This window comes from Corythoichthys intestinalis, chromosome 10 (assembly GCF_030265065.1).
Source record: "Corythoichthys intestinalis isolate RoL2023-P3 chromosome 10, ASM3026506v1, whole genome shotgun sequence".
Lineage (NCBI taxonomy): Eukaryota > Metazoa > Chordata > Actinopteri > Syngnathiformes > Syngnathidae > Corythoichthys > Corythoichthys intestinalis.
In genome coordinates, this window is record NC_080404.1 from 28,013,295 (window position 1) to 28,034,948 (window position 21,654).

At 40.5% G+C, this 21,654-nt stretch overlaps 1 protein-coding gene across 3 annotated transcripts in view; it reads right to left on the minus strand.

The window, feature by feature from the left end:
* Positions 1-21,102, minus strand: part of map3k21 (mitogen-activated protein kinase kinase kinase 21) — a 67,518-nt gene extending 46,416 nt beyond the window's left edge. For all 3 annotated transcript variants that reach the window (XR_009064610.1, XM_057848136.1, XM_057848135.1), the window contains exon 1: positions 19,450-21,102. Coding sequence is in view for 2 of the 3 variants with exons in the window: in XM_057848136.1 (XP_057704119.1) it covers positions 19,450-20,242 (793 nt within the window). In the remaining variant the exon portion in view is untranslated. The remainder of the gene's footprint in view (positions 1-19,449) is intronic.
* Between the last annotated feature and the right edge of the window lie 552 nt (positions 21,103-21,654).

Genomic DNA, 21,654 nt, shown 5'->3' on the forward strand with positions numbered 1-21,654 from the left:
TTTTTTTAAATAAGACTGAAAAAGTGGGGGTCATCTTATATTGCGGTCTAGACGTTATACCTATTCACGGTGCCAGATATCATTGAAGCGATGTTCTGTCATGACAGATCTCAGCTCCTCTCAACCAGTTTGCATTATTTTATTGCAATGTTTTTCCTTATTCAATTTGTTTCAAGACTAGTTACTTCAACTTCACTTTGATGGTTAATGCAGTTATTTCAATTTTGTTTTATCACAATAGATTGGTTAATTTTCATTTCAAAAACCAGAAGCCATTCATTTACGAATGTGATTGCACTTTAGTTTGCATATTTAAATGTTCAGATATTAAGATTTGAATGAGGCAAAATAACATGCTTTTTCTCTGAAATATATTGTTATAATCATTTGTTTCAGATGTACTGTAAGTATTTTCTGTATAAAAATTAATTTGTTGTTCAAAAAGTCTTTTTTCAAACTTGAGTCTTGAAAAAGAGGGGGTCGTCTTATAATCAGGGCCGTCTTATATTCGGCCCAACACGGTATATATCTACAGTGGGGAGAACAAGTATGTGATACACTGCCAATGGGTTTTCCCATTGGCAGTGTATCACATACTTGTTCTCCCCACTGTATATCCTTTGTTTTTCCACATCAAGTCATCAAGTTATTATTCACATTCTGACTCCTTTTCACTATTATTCATTATCGACACATACTTCAACATCATATTTGTTCATTACTGTCAACAACTGGTCTTACGATAAATATCGAGCAAAGGTTTGCTAGCAACCAAAAATGTAGGGGGGGGGGGTCAGAGAGCCTATATTGAAGCATAACATCATTCAGCTACCACTGGAAATCCATGTTGCTGATACAGAGCTGAATATTACATTAGGTGACCTTTTAAACTCGCTATAGCCCAAAAAAAAAAAAAAAAGCAGTAAAAGTCTTCCATTTGCTCATTGCCATTTGAAGACGATGCCTACTTCATAATAATCATTTGTTAACAAATGAGACTCACTTTTAAGGTCGCACAGGGATCATTGTGGACTCCAAAGAAAGGGGAAAAGTTTGAAAGTCCTTAAAACAGAACCTTGGCCAAAAAGCAGACCAAGGGAAATAATAAAGGGGCAATGGGGAGGGGAGGAATGGCAAGGGACGGAGAAAAATAAGTGAGTAAGGAGACTAACCCCCTCTAGTTTGTGGCAATAAAAGAGTACTGCTGCTCTCTGGGAGATTAAATATGAACGGAACAAAACAAAACGAGGGCTTTGGGAACCTCCGAGTCCTCGCCATTCTTCGGGCTGCAGTAGCCTAGCAACCGCTGCTTGACCAGTCCATTGTGCAGACGTATGTTAAGCTTTTATCCCTCATTAGCAACATTCCTCCCCGCGGGCCGGGATTTTACAGATTAGCTGGAAAAACACAAAAGGAGATTGGGCAAATCTTCCTGACTTCCAACATATTACTTTACAGGCTAATCATTGATCAAATAGTGACGTTTGTCCAGCATGCAGATGTATGCACTAGGAGTAGATAAAATGACAGGCAAAGTAACTGTCAACTGAGGTGGGCCGTTCTTCTGAGTCCTAACACTCGTCTGCACACACAAAAAAATACATCAAACAATCCATCCCCGCAAATTATCCACATTAAATTATTCCTACTTTTTTTTGCTGGAAAAACTATCCATCTCACCACAGGGTGCCTTCTTCTGTGGAACTCGACACACACACACACACACACACACACACACACACATTAGACAGAGTATCCTTGTACTGTCTACCTGGGTTCAGGTGAACCAGAGAGCAACAAGACCAAGTCAACTGAGCTGAGGAACTACTTCACAAAACAGGATGTTATTTTTGTTAACCTTGTGCTTCTAGAACCTTTTAAGACTTGACAATAGGCCTGAACGATATTGGGAAAAAAATATCATACTAGAAGAATTTTCAACAGATCACTTGAATAGCTCTGTTTGGTATAGGCCTGAATGATATTAGAAAACATTATGATATACAGTATATTGCCATGGCTCCACACTTACATTTAGCATTGGTTGCACCTAACTTTTTGTAGGCGGACCCACGTTTTTCATTGCATCACCTTTAATGCCATACTTTTAATCACTTATCATAACATTCATTTAATTCTTTCATTCATTCATCTTCTGAACCGCTTATCCTCATGAGGGTCGCAGGGGCTTATCACAGCTATTTCCAGGTTGAAGGCGGGGTACACCCTGAACAGGTTGCCAGCCAGTCGCAGGGCACATATAGACAAACAACTATTATTATTATTATTATTATTATTATTAAACAACCATTCACGCACACACTCACACCTACGGACAAATTGGAGTGTTCAATCAGCATACCATGCATTTTTGGGGGCGGGGCGATGTGGCAGGAACCCGGAAAACCCACACAGGCATGGTAAGAACATGTAAACTCCACGCAGGAAGGCCGGAGCCGGAATTGCACCCACAATCCTAGAACTGTGAAGTGGACGTGCTAACCACTGTCCCACCATGCCGCCTTGATAATGTGAATTATTTTTAAACAAGAATAACGTAGAAAAATGCTTGTCTTTATTAAATGCTTCATTGAGTAAGTCCACTCAAATTCACTCACGCTTTGACACACTGCAGAGAACAGTCTTTTACTTACAAACTGAATGAGTTGGCACCGCACACTTTAGATCAACGATGTTTAACATATTTGTCCCTTTGCTCGTAGAGCTACTGAGGCTTCTTTGGCCAGATCAAAGATACTAAACTGTCAATCATCGCTAAACAATAAGTACCAAACACTGATCCTCCGACAAAATGGCGTGATCAGCCCGATTTCCAATCATGTGATCGGATCAGGGACATCCCTAATTTATATAATCCAGTTTAATCCAGGCTTGCGGTATATAAAAGGGATCCAGGACCTGCACAGATCTTGAGCGCGAACCCGGTTTAAATATATATTCATATATTCATACTTAAACCTTGTTTATTTATACCTCCTTTATTTGGATAAAACAGAGAAGGTGCTGTGCATGCCTGCGCACGTGAACGTCGTGGCGCCGCCCCCTTTTTAATCTTCCCCTCCCGCCCTGGTGCCTTTCACGAGTCCGTATCCTGGCATTTCCTTTACTATATGGAGCAGCAAGAAGTTAAAAACAAACTAAAGTTGGGCGAATTGAAATTGAATTTTGGGCACGGGCCTACAAATAAAACATAACATTTCGAGGGGAGGTTCAGGCTTACGCCTACAAATAAAACTTAAAATTTCTTTTTTTTTTCGGGCTCCGGCCTGCAAATGAAGTTAATTGATCGGGCTCAGGCCGGGTCGGGCTTTAAAGTGTGTATGACACCAAAAAGCATGTTTAATTCATATTTCACGCGGTGTTTTATGCTCCTGAATGAAATGGACCGCTTGGATGTGTGTGGAAGCGATCGTTTTATATATTCAATTTTTGAATCTTGCGCCATGAAAATGAGTTACTTCGGGCTCCAGCGGGTTTAGGACGAATGCGAATGTGACGTCACCCGGCTCAGCATTTCACAAGACAGCATTGCTTTATAGCATGCAGATGGATTGCGGATTCAGATGATTTTACGGATTATTTTTCGCATCACGCAAGCCAAACGGCTGCAGGCTTTGTCGCTGCACCAGGGAGAGGTGTGTGAGCCTTTCTGAGTTTCAGAAAGTTCCCGTTCACCCAGAGATCGGCCAAAACAAGTGTGCGACAACTGTGGGACCATTGGACTTGAGGTGAGTAAACATTGTGTTTTGTATCATGTCAAATACTGGGATCATGGCACACGTTTTAATGCGGAGGAGGCTGGCATTTTGTGGCTGACATGCTCCTTGTCCACCGAGAATGCCACTCGGCTGACGACCGGCGGCTTGTCGCACATCCCCCCGCCGGGAGAGCGCTATACTCGGCTTATTCCCCTCTTCATGTGCCCGATGTTCTGTCAAATTTTCCACCCGATCAGAAATTGCAACTTTGTGTTAAAAATTGCCGCAATAAAGCGATTACAAAGTAAACATTACAAACTTTCTTTAAATAAAGGACTATTTACTTACGTTTGATCATGGACGGGCATGGAGAAACGATCCCCTCAGACACATCCTGCCATGTTATCTCCACAACAACTTCATGCCGCTCTCTTACTGTTTGTCTACGCCATGTAGTAAGCATTCATTTACGCCATATTCGTGTTGACCATGTGGCAGCTACGTGCTCCTCCGACGTTGGCTGGTTTGTCCGGTGATAATTCTCCAGCTGCTTCCCCGGCAAACATGCTCTCCTGCTCGCAGCAGGGGAAGAGTTGTAACTTGCTCGCCGACGGGCGGGTTGCCGATCGGCGAAGACAATCCACAACCCTGCCACTGTGTGATATGATCCCGAGTAGTTTTGAGTGATTTTTCGCTTCGAAAGCAGGGAGTAGACTTTAAAACATCACTCATTCGGGTTAGCATGTCGGATAGCTATCACGCCTCCTGGTTTGTTTACGCTCTCCGAAGCCAGGGCCGGTGAATGACAAAAGCCTGACTAATTCCGGTGGCATAAAATATTGTTCAGGACGTGAGACAGTAAAAGTGAAGTTGACAGTTTTGACCATTATGGAGTAATTTTGCCATGTCGTACTGAATAAAATCATTTTGAATATTTCATATTCCATTTAGCACACGACTGTTATTTGTCATGACCATACCATTTATCTAGCAATTGGGGAACAATACTTCGATAAAAAGAATATCCTGTAAAAATATTGGAGGAATTTAAAGAATGACATTTTGCTGCTCTCTTCGTCGCATTTTCCTCGTTGATTCCCCTTCAATGGGCTGAAGTCTAAATCAGATGAAACCATTCTTCTGTCGACGTCATAATCCTGTTGGGGACGCTCGAGCCCTATAATGGTAGGCGTGGCTAAACCGCAGATTAAAAGACTAATTTACTCGTCATCTGCGCTTTGCCAAATTGTTGTAGATAGTCGAATCATCACAAAATATGATTCTAATTCACATAATAATGCTAGTTAAGACTTTTTTTCCCCTGTCGTACGCACTTTAATACCCTCGGGCCGGGTCAGGCTGGATTTTTTTAGGTCTGATCTAACCTCTACAGCACACTTGCTTTTATAAATTAAAACATGTTTAAAAAAAAAAAAAAAAGACAAATCAATTGCACATTCTGCGGTGAAACTATTGCACATGCGATGTCGATGTTCAAACAATACATTGTTCAGGCCGACTTGACATGTCACTTAAGGTCCCTAATGTGATCATTTTTTTCACACGAGTTAAACAACAAACTTGTTAAAAAGTATTAAAGAAGCAATTTAAAAGACAAAAAAAAATCCTTAACGATTGAATTGTGCATTAAAATCTATGTTTGGATGGTTTTCCTCAGCAGAAATGAGACCAGATGACCTCACACAAAATAAGTTGGGAGGAAATGTATAAGTGATATACTGGACTGTTATTTTCTGAAAATTATAGTCGAGACACAATTTTATCGAGCGATAAGATGAAATTCGAAGTTTAAAGTAAGTTAGAAGAGGAATAAATTCCGTGAGGATTCCAGAATAAAATTGCTGTTCGAGCCAGGAGTAATTTTACTTTTTCTAGCCATAACTTTAAAGTAACGCTGGGAGCACAATGTTTAAATATTGCCAAAAATGCATTTGATGCATATTAACAATAAACAATCCGTCTGTCTTCAACCTGCATCACCTCTGGGTGGTGGCGCAAGCAATGATGGCGGACAGCGGAAGTTTAAAAGTGGGATTAAAACATTGAATTGAGCAAATTTGGTTTATGATCAAAAGGACAGCGGAGTGTGGCTCAGAGAAGTTCAATCTATTTGATTCAGTAAAGTACTATCTGACATGACAGTGGAATTTTAGACGTCATCAGTGCATTTGCAGAGCCAGTACAACTCCGTTGAAATATAATGATTTTCAGAATGTCAGAAAGGAGCAAAAGAACTGCATTTTTACCATCATAAGTGTAAAATTATCCCATAATTTGGACATTTTCTGGTCTTTTTCTATCTCCATATCCTACTTTTGGCTAACTTACCGTATTTCTATACAGAGTGATGTGTCTGTCTGTAGTAAAGGTAAAACGATCACCGTGAAGCTTAGGGGTAGAATTTTTCTTCAACTCTTTTGGCCATCAAATTCTTTGTGTTATTAGATCAAGCTCACCATGGTTGCCTTCCACCAGGCTCATATCTTGTCATTCAAGACACAATGTGATAAATATTCTCTCATTGTACATATTTTAGTAGGAATTGAACTTGCTTGTCGTTTGTTTAAAAAACACATTGAAAATTGCTGGTAGGGTCAGATGAGTGGCTAAATTAGTAATGACTAGCTTTGTACTGTATATTAGGGCATTTCACCTCAATTTTATTTATAGAGCACTTAAATAAACCTCTGAATAATAATAAGAATCTATCAAACACCCAGCCTCATGTAACAGTAGTGCTCTGAAATCAAGTTCATTTTCCCATTCCTCAACGTGTGTCTGCCAGGCGTGTTTAAAGGGTAAATAGTTTTATTATATTTTAGTTTGAACTGATAAGTTTTTTTTTTTAACACTTGTATGCAGATAGCAATGCAGAGTCAAAAAGGTTTTGAGAAAACAGGGCTTTGCTCACTTGCTACATCAAACTACAATGCATGAAGCTGTTAAGTTTTTTTGTGCCCGCCGTCTTCGTGAAGTTCGCGGTGAAGTGGCAGGACAAACACATTAACTTGTGCGTTAGCAGCTCCACGTCCACTAAAGGGGGGCAGAAGCGGAGCGGGGTTTGTTTATATTCACCAAACACCCGATTAGTTGCGGCCGTTTTAAGTCTTTTCTCTCCATCTGGCCTCTAATTAACAGAAAGTAAGAAGCAGCTTGGTAAAAAAGGTGAATAATGATTGCTAACCTGATTATTTTGTAGTTCTTCATTTGACCGTAAATATTTCTGTGCCAGTAACAAAACAAGTTATTCTACAAACATGAAATAAACTTAACTGAAATTCATCTTAAACTGTTGGAGTAAAGGACCTAGTTTGGCATGTTTGCACAATCCCAGAGAGAATATATTTTTACGCATAAACCACTGAGCCCATCAGGGCTCAAGGGCTGATAAGACTGTGAAAATACTGTGTTTGGAGTCATATTACACAAACCAACATTTAGCTTCTAGTCGGTCAGTGGTGTCAGCAAGGACACAAATTGGATTATTCATTTATTATTCAGTTTGAGAACGGCAGTTTTTAAGAGCAGTTGCTATGACTGAATAAAATGCTTCATAGTTTGGCTTCCAAGCAGTTCTTTTTTAAAACCTTAAGAATACGTTCTCTGGTCTCAAGCCATTAAGTTTTGTGATATTTACCTTATCCCTGATTGGTCGCGCCAATGACCACAGAATCAAGGTATAGCGTGAGAGTAATATATGGAACACTACTTTTTGCTGGTAACTTTAAAAGTTATACTGAAAAACGATTTCCTCAAATTGTGTTTTAAAAATTGGGATACACTTTATCCATGATTTTTCCTTACTTTCTCGCTTAGAAAACAAAACAGCACCACTTAATAATAACTAATTAAACCCGATTTAGGGCACTTTTACACTAGCACTGTTTGGTCCTTTTGAAAGGGACCAGAGCTCGTTTTCTCAGATAATCTGCTTTGTTTTGTAATGTGAACGGACATCTGAATTCTAGTTAAGACCAAACAAACGAACTCAACTCTGGTCCGCTCAAAAATCGCATGCTTCACTTGTGATTTTGCAAGCGGAGCAAGGTACGCTAATGCTACATTACGTGCAGTGTCACAGCACCACGATGTGATGCTTCACACTCCCTCCCCTCCCTAGAAGGATGTATTCTCTCTTCTAAATTTGCCCAATCAATGAGTGCGCCATTTGCCCACGTGATGCTACTTGGAAAGTTTGGTTGGCCCACTGTGAATACTTAACCTTTTCAACAAGTCATTTGCTAGTGTTGTTAGGAGGTAGCTCTCCAACCGGACCCTGGTCCTTGTGGTCTAATGTGAAAGTGCCCTCACATTTATGATAGCTTTATGCGCTCAGTCAACACTTAAGTTGGGCCCGATGATAGCTTTATGCGCGCAGTCAACACTTAAGTTGGGCCCGAGCCAAAGAACCTGTGGAGACTGAACAACAGCCAATAAGAAAGTGAAATGAAGAGGAGCTCCTGTTTAAGTTTCACAAGTCTGTCACCACAATGAAAACAAGACACACAAGTACTTGGTTATTACCGCAGTCTGGGTGTGCTATGGCACCATGCTGCCTCACAGGTCATGTGTGGCCTCAGGGTTTTGCAAATTAATATGTTACATTGAGTTCACAAGACGCAATGTAGAAAAGTAGGTGAAACAGCCGTCAAGCTTGGACACAGCAAACAGATTAAATGGGTGAGATCCATCAGGAGGGCATGCAGTTTTAAAACTTGGAGAAAACTTTAGGCAGCAAAATAATCACATAGGCAAAAATTACTCCAGGATCAACTTTTCACCAGTGGTGGGGAATGTACACGTTTCCATATGGATTAACATCATGAAGGCAGAGCTCCGAGGCAAAAACTCTTGAGTCTTGGACTATTTTTGTGCTCTACATACACAACTTTGGTGACATATTCCTGGTATAATTTGGAAATAAAAGACCTCTGTCAAGAAGTGCTGCGATCACAATAATAGTAATAATAAGAATAATCTGCTCGTTGGTCAAACAGTCTGAAATCACCTTATTAACATTCCCTGCGCCAAAGTTTGAGTACTGCAATCTAGAGCTGAAACGAATACTCAAGCAACTCGAGTTCAGAAACCGATCCAAGTAATTTTATATGCCTCAAGGAATAGTTTCATTTTTCCAGTTCTAAGCATCACGTTTTGCCCAGGCTACTTTTAATGCAGGACAACGCGCAAACGTCAAGTGCGCGGAGGAAGAAGCAATAATATCTGACTGCAGCTGACAGCCGCTACAAACTATGCCAACATTGCTAAAAACTACACCCACATGATGCTACGGTGGTAGCATGTAGCGTCTGATGCGTCTCATAGATATCGCATGTATATAGAACTAGATGCAAAATGACAGACTCGGCGGAGTTAGTAAACAGCCGCCATCTTAAAGCAGTAGACTTCTTAGCGCTAATAAATGAGATTAACGTTACTGTCCCTTGCTCACGTGACGTCAGACCTGTGGAGGGCTAGGTTTTTATTAATTATGACTACTGTCGATGTGTGGCTAACATGTCTTACATACAGGCTTTATTTAATCTGTAAAAACATGGCGTTGTAGAGTGATGAGGTTGAAAATAAAAACATAATAAAGCCAACTGTCAATTTTAGCTCAGTAGTCATTGCTGGATAAAACACCAAGTAGCACTGGTCCCTAATGTGCTCCAATACAGCAGGTATCATACATTTATTTTGAACACTGCTGCAAAAACTCAAAATCATGTCAGGACTTACAGCTTAAACTAACTAAAAACTTAACTAGAACTTAAAAAGAGCTTGACACAAATGGAAATTCAATTGGAAAACGTGGGGAAAAACATCTAACTTTTAAGTGATGTGTGTTATCAAGCATAATGACATTTTTAGGTAAGAAATACATTTTTTGAGTGAAAGCAGTGAATTTTTTTTTTTGTAGTCACATCTAAGATGCAATTTTTGGCTGTTTTCAACAATGTAAATCGAAAATAAAGACATTGACTGACTAAAAATGGTTCAATATTAGATGAAATATCTCGTTTTCTCATGTATATTTCTAATTGCTATTTACCTAAAAAATATATGTTTGATCCGATTACTCGATTAATCAATATAATTTCCAGTACAATACTCGATTATAAAAATATTCGATAGCTGCAGCCCTACTGCAATCTAGGGCTGTGCAACCTTGGCCATAAAATTATCACATTTTTATGCCTGATACAGTCAGATCTCAATTATTTAAACTTTTTTTTTTTTTTTTTTACTTACCGTAATTTTTACACATAAGCCGCCACCCACCAAATTTCACACGGAAACGGCATTTTTCATAGATAAAACGGCAGTGGACTATAAGGAGGAGCTGTCCTCACTGTATTATGGGATATTTACACCAAATGATATTAACCAGTAACATTTTATTTGACAGCGGCATCACAAGACTGTCATTAGACCAAATGAACCACAAAGAAACTTTGAACCAATTGGCTGCAAAGCTTCATTGCTTCAAGAAGCTTCATTTGGCCATCACTGCTCTCTTGGGGGAGACAGTCAACCTCTGCTGCCACCTGCTGTCAACACTGTTGTCGTCCAACATGCCTCCGAGCATGCATTGCAGCGCTGCAGATGTATATAACAATCAAAATTCAAGATCTGTGCTAATTATTTCTTCAGTTACTGTTCCAGTTGTTTCATTAATTGCTAGTTATGGTATTTGGTAAATGGTGTTATACTTATATAGAGCTTTTCCACCTTTCAAGGTGCTCAAAGCGCTTTACACTATCTCGCCATCCACCTACTGGTGACGCAGACACTTTATTTGACAGTAGCACTATAAGACTGTCATAAGACAATCGTAATTATGAAAAGACACTGCCATGAGCATTAATGAATGCTTATGACGGATGTCATTTTGTGTCATCTGGCAAATTATCTCACTTTTGAATGGATGCAAAAGATCCGATCTGGACATAAATGAAGTTAGTGACATAATTTGTCGGATGCCACTTGATGAAATCTGTGATTACCAATCATTAATGCCCATGATGGTGTCATAATTATGAAGGTCTTATGGCAGTTTTATGACCCCGCTGTCTATTTAAATAAAATGTATTAACTATTATCCCAAATAAATCAACAAATAAACCGCACTGGACTATAAGCCGCAGAATTCAAAATGAGGGAAAAATGTAAAAGCTAATAGTCCAAATATTTTTTTTTACTTTTTACACAGGAGCTTCAATAGTCTTCAATGGAAACATAAATGAGAGTAAACTTTTTATTCATACTTAAAGTGATCTTATCACTGTTTTTTCCACACTGATTGAATCTTGTCAAAGAGTATTCAAAAATCAATTACCAAGACTCACACAGATCCATAACGATTGAAATTATGCAATAAAAATACGTTTTGTAACTGTTTGCCACTGCATCGCTGAAACCCCTAAGTAGTCTCGGGCAAGGATTTCAGCAGATGCTATAGGACTCAATGTAAAATAGCAGTTGAGACTCGTTGACTATCAACAACAAGTCACAATATAAAATTGAAAGTGGGTCAGAGGAGGATATAAGTCCCAAAAATGATTCTGGGGAGATTTTATCATAATAGTTCAAACCAGGGGCAGAAATTCACCATAACACAGCGCAAGTAAGCGGGTGAGCGCTAGGGAGCGAAAGAGCGCTATACCCGGAAGCAATTAGACTCCCATTATCATCGTATCTCGGGCACCTGAATCGTAAATATCTTACATTTACCCCTCTCGACTCTACACAACAGCAAGGATAGTAATTGAAAAACTAATCATTTATCACAGTGTCTGTGTTGGAGCAATTTCCTGCATTACACGTATTAGCCATCGTTCTGTACACAACCTTTTATATTTTTTACAATTAAAATCGATTAAATTTCTTGGAAAAGCCGCTATCGAAGCATCCTGGGCCTCCATTACACCTAGGCAGTTCCCACAGACTGATTGCCTCTATGCCACGCCGTATTGAAGCAGTCATTTCTGCAAAAAGATTCCCGACCAAGTATTGAGTGCATACCTGATATAATTAATTGAAGGTTGACTTTTTTTGTATTAAAAACATTTTTTTGTATTGGTCGGATGAAAAATGCTATTTTTGGGGGGATAGGGATTTTTGGTTTTTCTTGACTTTTTTGCAAAAATCACCAATATTAAAACAATAAAAGGCTTCAACTACTTCAGTTGTGTGTAATGAATCTAAAATATATGAAAGTCTAATGTTTATCAGTACATTACAAAAAATAATGAACTTTATCACAATATGCTAATTTTTTTGAGAAGGACCAAGATATTTAGCAGCACTGAATACTCTCTCTCGCAAACAAAACTTCTCTCAGTACATACAGTAGGGCAAATAAGTATTTAGTCAATCACCAATTGTGCAAGTTCTCCTACTTGAAAAGATTAGAGACGCCTGTAATTGTCAACATGGGTAAACCTCAACCATGAGAGACAGAATGTGAAAAAAAAAAAAGAAAATCACATTGTTTGATTTTTAAAGAATTTATTTCCAAATTAGAGTGGAAAATAAGTATTTGGTCACCTACAAACAAGCAAGATTTCTGGCTGTCAAAGAGGTCCAACTTCTTTTAATGAGGTCTAACAAGGCTCTACTCGTTACCTGTATTTATGGCACTTGCTTTAACTCATTATCGGTATAAAAGACACCTGTCCACAACCTCAGTCACTCACACTCCAAACTCCATTATGGCCAAGCCCAAAGAGCTGTCGAAGGACACCAGAGACAAAATTGTAGTAAATTGTAAATTGCATTGACCTGCACCAGGCTGGGAAGACTGAATCTGCAATAAGTAAAACACTTGGTGTAAAGAAATCAACTGTGGGGGACAATTATCAGAAAAAGGAAGACATACAAGACCACTGATAATCTTCCTCGATCTGGGGCTCCATGCAAGATCTCACCTCGTGGCGTCAAAATGATAACATGAACGGTGAGCAAAAATCCCAGAACCACACGGGGGGACCTTGTGAATGACCTACAGAGAGCTGGGACAGCAGTAACCAAGGCTACTATCAGTAACACAATGCGCTGCCAGGGACTCAAATCCTGCACTGCCAGACGTGTCCCCCTGCTGAAGCCAGTACACGTCCAGGCCCGTCTGCGGTTCACTAGAGAGCATTTGGATGATTCAGAAGAGGACTGGGAGAATGTGTTATGGTCAGATGAAACCAAAATAGAACTTTTTGGTCGAAACACAGGTTCTTGTGTTTGAAGGAGAAAGAATACTGAATTGCATCCAAAGAACACCATACCCACTGTGAAGCATGGGGGTGGAAACATCATGTTTTGGGGCTGTTTTTCTGCAAAGGGACCAGGACGACTGATCTGTGTAAAGGAAAGAATGAATGGGGCCATGTATCGAGAAATTTTGAGTGAAAATCTCCTTCCATCAGCAAAGGCATTGAAGATGAGTCGTGGCTGGGTCTTTCAGCATAACAATGATCCCAAACACACAGCCAGGGCAACAAAGGAGTGGCTTCGTAAAAAGCATTTCAAGGTCCTGGAGTGGCTTAGCCAATCTCCAGATCTCAACCCCATAGAAAATCTGTGGAGGGAGTTGAAAGTCTGTGTTGCCCAACGACAGCCCCAAAACATCACTGCTCTAGAGGAGATGTGCATGGAGGAATGGGCCAAAATACCAGCAACAGTGTGTGAAAAGCTTGTGAAGAGTTAGAGAAAACGTTTGGCCTCCTTTATCGCCAACAAAGGGTACATCACAAAGTGTTGAGATCAACTTTTGGTATTGACCAAATACTTATTTTCCACTATGATTTGCAAATAAATTCTTTAAAAATCAAATAATGTGATTTTCTGTTTTTTTTTTTTTTTTCCCCACATTCTGTCTCTCACGGTTGAGGTTTACCCATGCTGACAATTATAGATCTAATATTTCCAAGTGGGAGAACTTGCACAATTAGTGGTTGACTAAATACTTATTTGCCCCACTATATAATATTTTAAAGAGCAGACCCAAAAGTCTAAACAATATTAAGACAATATATAGATAGAATAAATTTAATGAAATACAAATTGAAAAACTGCAATTGACTGTCAACCAATTGAGAGTGCACCCCACACCCGCCTGTAATTATCTGGGCTGGGCTCCAGCACCCCTACAACCCTCGTGAGGATAAGCGGTACAGAAAATGAATGAATGAATGAAACTATTGAAAATTTTCAAGAAATTTACTCGAAAATCCAAGGTATTTATAAAAAATAACTTTGGCTCACAAATTAAGGCTCTTTTGGAGGTACGTGTGAAAAAAAAAAGTATACGACTGAGTTAGGCCTGAAATCATCAAAACTCAATTACAGTAATTGCACAGTAAATGAAAATTAAGTCGCATAACCGCATGCATGTGTTAAAATTCCTCGTTTCAAGCGACAAAACAGGTTGTCTGACAAGAGGGCTCACCATCTGTGTGAGCACCTGGGTACATTCGTTCAAGGGGTATAAATCAATGACATGGTTGAACTATCTGGTCAATCATCCAATTTTTGTTTCTACGTGGGTGGGGCAATGCAGGGACAGACAGAAACATAGACACCCAACAATGTAGCTTCGGAGTCATGAAGAGTAAACGATGGGAAAAATGTTTGTTTCAAGGCCAAATGCAACAGTCTCTGTGTGGGAATATTCTGGCAGCAAACCAAATGACCAGGGTGACCCCACTAACATGGACAATCCAGAATTCTGACTTTGGTTAAAGATCATTGAAACAAAAAGAAACAAAACAACAAACATACATGCATCCGCATATGAAACACAACCGCCTGCTCCAATTTATCCAGTTTGGGACAGAACTGAATAAAGATTTGCGGAGCCTTCATTAATATAAACTTGACCCTACTCCTAAAATTGCTAGATATGGAGACGGACTGTTCTGACATCTGCTTGCTTATTGGTAAGCCCCGAATTTTCATTAACCCTAACGGGTTTAGAGAACAAAGGAATTACAAGTTGTGTTTTTAATGCACAATAAGTGTCATTTTCTTTATTTTTGCAATTTGCATCAATGTTTATGTCAACAGGAGTATAGAAAATGGCGGGAAAACCATTAACATTGAATTCTTTTAGAGGGACTAGTAGAGCAGGGCGGTAATCCGAAAATTTACTGTTAGCGAAATTCTTCACAATGACCGGCGTAATTTTGACCATGTCGTTAAATTCGGTAATTTAATAAAACAAGAAAATATAGTCTTTTCATCCCGCTTTGACTGTGTTGTTCGGCTATGTTCATTCCCCTTTAAGAAAACAGTCAGTGTGCTTATGTATGGAGTCACGTGGTTATCAGGAAGCCAAACAAACAGAAGCCCGGTAGGCTAACGCTAGCGGCTAACGATACAAGCAAACGTGATGGATTGTGGCTTAAGGGAGGTTCGCCAAACTTTCACCCGACATTAAGTAGACTCTTGGCAGCATCCAGACGGGCTCTCACAAGCTGTCCTCCCTTGTTCTCACGATTTCCGGAGAGGGTGTTTTCTACTGGTAGCCAGGCCACAGGCTAACGTTAGCGGTTAACGCCACAAATGAACATGATGGAGTCGGATAGCAGCTCTAACTTTGTCGAAACGGCTGAACTTAATGAGTGGATTGGGCACAGACTTCATCTAGGAATTAGTATGTTGCATTATTTTGTAACTCTGTCAGTGTATGATTTCTTTTATAGCTTTTGTGATGGTAAAGCATTCAGCATAAAGTAAAATCCAACAGTTAAACAGTTAATATGACCATTTAATGGCCCCAGCTATTTTTCTGTATGTGCTTGCTTAATTCTGTGTCATTACTGCCATCATAAAATCTTAAATGTTTCATTTGCTGTAGAGCATATAGCTTTAATGTGTGTGTGTCTGCGTGGGGGTTCATGTGTGTGTGCATGTATTAAAAATGCACTGGGGGGGGAAAAAAAAAAACTTGAAGTAAACACTTGTGTTGAGTAATTATGTCACAGCAGCCATTAATAATAAGTTGTCTTTTTGAAGTGTACTATTCAAGCTGTAAGTCATGTGTGTAACAATGACATGTTTGCACAGGCATATTGATTTTGATAATGTACATTGTTCAAGCCATACAAGCTGTTATAAATGTTCATAAATGAATTCTTATTGTTTAAAATAATTTTTTATATTCTAAATGTTTAGACTGCATGTACAATTGTTAAATTGAAAGGGGGTAAATAAATCAACGAGAAACGGTTCATTTGTATTTCATGCATTGATTCAGATTTTCCAAATTATATAACAGTCTGCTTGAGTTAATTTATCGTCATTTATCGTTATCGAGGTAAATCTGCTTAATTTATCGTGATACGTGCTTCAGGCCATATCGCCCAGCCCTAGGGACTACTACTCACTACCTGCATTCACACCTTGTTTGAAGGATTAACTTGCTCTTGGCTGATCACCAAAAATGAACTCCAATTTTTCTTAATCAATGGTCTTAAACAAATAATTGCCCATGTCTGCACCAAGGGCTAACAGTTTGAACAAAAATAGGCTTAGTGGTCTTTTCATTTAATCAACCTCATTTCAGTTGACAAAATGCTCATTTCTGATTAAGCTTGTCGCAACATGCAATAATTCCATTTATCGCACGATAAATAAAAATGAAGGCGGTAATTTTTCCGCTGCGATTTATCGCATCGCGCGCGCGCGTGCGTGCGGCAGACATGCTGTTAAAAGTTTGTCTTCCTTGTTACCAACTACGCAAAATGCATCTTCATTCCAGGTCCGGTAAAAAATAGCGCCAGAGCCAATCGTTCCCATTATATCCTATTGTTCAACGTACTCCTAGCGTCAGTACTCCAGATTGACTGCGGACCATCTCCAGCGTGCCGGTGTTGTTGACGTGTGGGCGCTCCCGTCAGGGGTGAAATTTCACGCGGGGTGGCTATTTTTCGGCACAACACCGGATATTTACAACGAAGTCCGCCAAAACATTGTTACGGACTTGGCTGCTATGAACAACCTTGCTTTGACAACGGACAGTTGAAAGGACATGATGAACATTGAGTGGCAAATTAAAAGCGCTGTACTTCAAACTCGTCCTGTTTATGAAAGTCGATTGTCATATGCTGGTGTTGTGCAGGAATGAGAGACGTGACTTCTGTGGCATTTGCTAACTTTTTTAATGCGCCCACACACTAGATATCATGAAATAGCAAACTAGATGTGCTGCGTCCCATGCCAATGGCTACGTGAGGCAAAAGTGATTATGGGACACGTAGTCCATATACTACATCGATTAATTATAAACCGCCATGACTGAATGGAAGTTAAGAAGGCCAAATCAATCCATACCAGTGACTATAGATAATGCCGCAAATATTGTTAATTCAGTACGTGACACAGATGGATTCGGACCACAAATAGGATGTCTTGCTCATGTAGTAAACTTAGCTGCTAAGAGAGCCGTAGCAATCAACAGTGTGCCCCGTCTCACTTTACAAACAGTAAAGATTGTTCTCAGCACTTTTATACAGTTTCCTCAGATCAGTAAGAAGTAAGCACATAAATATTATGCACTAAAATGCATGTTTATATGGTGCCAATTAAATGTTTGCTCGTTAGCAAAAAAAAAAAAAATCATTTTTTATTCCATAGCATTAAATGTATTGAATTGGATCGAAAATTGTGTCCCCTGTATTGAACCTTGACTTAACTGTATCGTTGCATCCCTATGGAACACCATAGCAGAAGCTATGAGGGGAAATGTTTTCATTTGCCTAAATGCTTAAGTTATTTTTTTCTTGAAAATTACATTTTATTTATTCTGTGTTTCTATGAGGTATTAATATTGTTGTCTTTTATTAAAGAGGCATGGTCTATTGTTTTTAGTTGTGATTTCTTAAAAAGTATTTTTGAATTTAAGAGTAAATATTTATCGCGTTTAAATGGGTATACTTGATCTATTAATATATACTGTATTCTCACTGTGTTATTGTAAATCGTTTTTTTTTTTAAATTGGGGGGCGCAATAATATCGCACATCGCAATAATTTATGAGATAAATTATCGCACACTAAAATTTGTTATCACGACAGGCCTATTTCTGATACACATGCTTCAGACTTAACTCATTGCCTCCCCCTTTAGCCACACGCTTGGTTAAAACTATTTGAATTGCCTCATGGCTCATCTCATATGGCAGGAACATGCGTGTGTTTACATTTGTCTAATCACTGCCTTTATTTGAACAACATTTTAAAGTTAGAGTGGGGAGTGTGGGGAAACGGAGGGGGCGGGGGGTCTAGGAAGGTGTGCTTGACGTAGTATGTGTGCTAAGGGACAGAAGAGGGGGAGAAAACCAGCTGTGCAAACTTACTTCATTTCACATCCTCTCGAGGGCGCACAGACTCACACGCATACACAGATTGAAAGTGCAACTCCACCTAATGCCCTTAATAGGGAAAAGCATTGTCCAAACAAGTTTTAAATAAATTATATTGGAACTATTTTTTTCTGACTTTGGATTTCAAAATGAGTTATTTGTCCAGTCAATTGTCATGTATATGTCATAATATAATAAAACATTAGATATATACACAAATACACACAAACATACGAGTAAGTACCAAATATGACTGAATTGAGTCAGCTTTGAATAGGGCTGCAAAGGGGTGGTCAATTTTCAGAAAGATTTTGATAAATTGGCATGCGAAATTGAGCTTTGAAATTTGAGGCATTACTAATTAAACACAAACTTTATGAGAATCTGTGAGAAATAATAGGAATATATGGAATACCCTAAAGCAGTGGTTCTTAACCTGGGTTCGTTCGAACTCAAAAGGGTTCAGTGAGTAAGTCTAAGGGGTTCAACGAAGGTAAACGCAGAGCTTTATTTTCATACGGTGATTAAATCTGGATAAAGTGACTATTTATACCAGGTTTTGGACTGGTTTGTTCCCAATTTACAGGCTTAATCCATTTCTTTTAACAGCAAGTCCTTGATCTGATGGGTGGAGAAACTGGTTTGCTCAGTGGAAGGTTGACTCGCACTTGGTACGAGGGAGTACAACAGACAAATTTTGACCTATATATAAAACATGCTGTCAAAATGAACATAATTTAGAACGGGAATGGCTAAATTATTAGTTTGCTAGCTTAGTTCAATCGGTTTTTAATTTGAAAAAAAAAAAAAATTGCTTTATTATCTAATTCCGTAGGGTTTGGCGAATTCACATGTGAAACTTGTGGGGTTCGGTACCTTTAGCAAGGTTAAGAACCACCACCTTAAAGGAACGATAACCTATTAAAACAGTCATTTTGCTTTGTCACATGCATACACCTGTGTAAAATATATACCTTTCCTTGTCCATTAATGTGCCCCAGTTTCTCAATTTTCCTCGTTTATTCAGGTAATGGTGTAGTGTAAGCTTGTTTGTATCTAAAGTTTTGGATTGCATAGGGAAGAAAATAGGCCAAGCAACGTCCCAGAACTATAGGAAAACTTTAGCGATAGGGCAACTCGTACTGTATATCAAGACACCACTGGACTTCCATCAAATCTGGTTGCTTGATAGTGCCAGTCTCCATTTCTAGTGTTCCCACGTGTTCCAATGGGAAGTTTTAAACTTTAAACATTCTTGGACTTTTGAGATTGTGCTGCACTTGGACACAATTTTTGGACATGTGGTGTTCGTTTTCGACGAAAATTGTGACACTCTAGGATTGTACTTACCGTTGCTGGATTTCAGGTCTCGGTGGATGACCACGGCCTCCTCGTGCAAATAGTGCATCCCGCGCGCTATCTGCACGGCCCAATTAACCAGAATGTGCGGCGGAATTCGCCTGCCGGTCAACGCCCGGTTCAGCGTGCCTCCTCGGGCGTACTCCATGACTAAGCACAAGTTGGGCTCGTCCAAGCACACCCCCTCCAGCTTGATGATATTGGGGTGCTGCAGCATGGAGAATAGTTTGGCCTCCTGCTTGACGCTGGCCGCCGTAGCGGTAATGTCCTCGTCAGGGTCCTGTCTGGCCGCCTTCACGGCCACCTCCTGACCCTTCCATGTGCCGCGATACACTTTGCCGAAGCCTCCTACGCCGATGATCTCCTCCAGCACCAGCTCGGTGAAGGGGATCTGGACAGGGGAAGCCGGAACCCGCTCCCGCGCGCTCGCGACGGGCAGACGGTAAATGGCAGGCTGGTAGGTGACATAGTTGGAGGGGAAGATGCCGACCCGGTGGTTGATCTTTCCGGTCCACCAGCCTTCGTCGCCGGATATGGCCGCGTCCTTGGACAGGACCTCGACCACGTCGCCCCGACACAGACTGAGCTCGTCCTCGCCGCTCGCCTCATAGTCGTACGCGGCAGTCCACAGCGACCGCGTCGGGCAAAGCGGGGCCGAGTGAGCCCACGCGTGCGTGGGGGAATCTGTCCAGACATGTTCCCTGCTCCCTCCAACACCACCGCCACCATCACCGCCGCCCGGCCGCCCTTCACCGTTTGGGAAAGCGGCCTGCGAGACATCCATTTCTCGGTGGCCGTAATGGCACCATAGGGTGCGGGGCGCAAGAGGCTAAATTAGAAAAGCAAAATGTGACTTTTGGAACTCAGCATGTTGTTGATTTTACTGGATGAAAAGGAGGGGAATTCCCCGCCTGAGCTTTTGACACCGACCAAAGTCCCTCGGCGAGGAGCGTCCCACACGGGGCTGTAACTTAATCCCACAGCACTGTCGACACCCGGCTACAAGTGGCTGGCTTAATGCTTGCCTAAAGTTAACAAACAGCCCCGAATCTACTTAACGTATACTTTCAAATGAAACAACGTGCATTTCCGGAGTAAGATATTTGAAACGTCAAAGTGGGGAACGATTAAAAAACAAAAAAAAATATTTAAAAAGTGTCCCACTTGTGTTTGATGCTAAAGCTAAAGCTAGCACCGTCGAGGCTTCGCCACAGGTGTCGCGGGGAAGGAGGTGCACCTGCCCCGGCAATAAGGATGCGGCCGCCGAGCGACGAGTCACTCTCAAAGTCGAAGTTTAATGTTGCACTGTCCGGCCATAACGTGGGTTGCTTAAGGGGGGCTACTCCTCTCCGTTGGTGACGTTTCCAAATAATTTCTACAGCATTCCACACACACACGCGCGCGCGCAGCTAACGGACTAGCTCGGTTAGCTTGGTCAAGAGCGATATGGTAAGTGGTCAAAAGTTGCTCCTCTCGGCTTTACAACTACCGGGAAGTCCTCATCGGTAGGCGGCGGGTGAGCTCTCAATATCCCATCAAACATCCTCGGCAACAAAGTAGCAGTGGGGGAATGTTGCAAAAAAGACCAAGGGGAAAGGAGGGGGTATCAAAACAACCCCCCGTGGAAGCTCATTGCGAGTCGGAGTTTGGAGCACGAAATGTGGGGGCGTCACAGCGAATGGGAAAGTGACGCCGGTAGGCGGGGCTGCGATAGTGGACGCGCTTTGATTGGTTAATTTTTTAACACGTGACAAGATAAACAGCAAGGGGGAGGGGTGACTAACCAAAGGAATGTGAGTGGAGAGCGCGCCGAATTCAGGGAAAAGATAGCAAGCATGGAGTGCATAATAATGCACATTGTGTATGCAAATTACATGCAGTATTTAGACAACAGACTTCAAACTCAAGGCCCGAGGGCCAACTCCGGCCCTCTGTATTTTGTGTCTCGTTAAAGCAAATCATGCAGAAATACTACACTACTTTTCTTTTTAAAAATCTGGACTATCATTGCAAATGGTTTTTATTTTCAATTAATTTTATCTTTTTTTCAGAACCCCGTTTAAAATAAATCCAATTAACTTTGTTTGATGACTTTGAACATAATCCATTACTGTCCCTATGTAATAATAATTATTCACTCATGTGATCTTGCGGTCATAACAGTCCCCAAAGAGAAGCATAAATACTGAGTGGCAC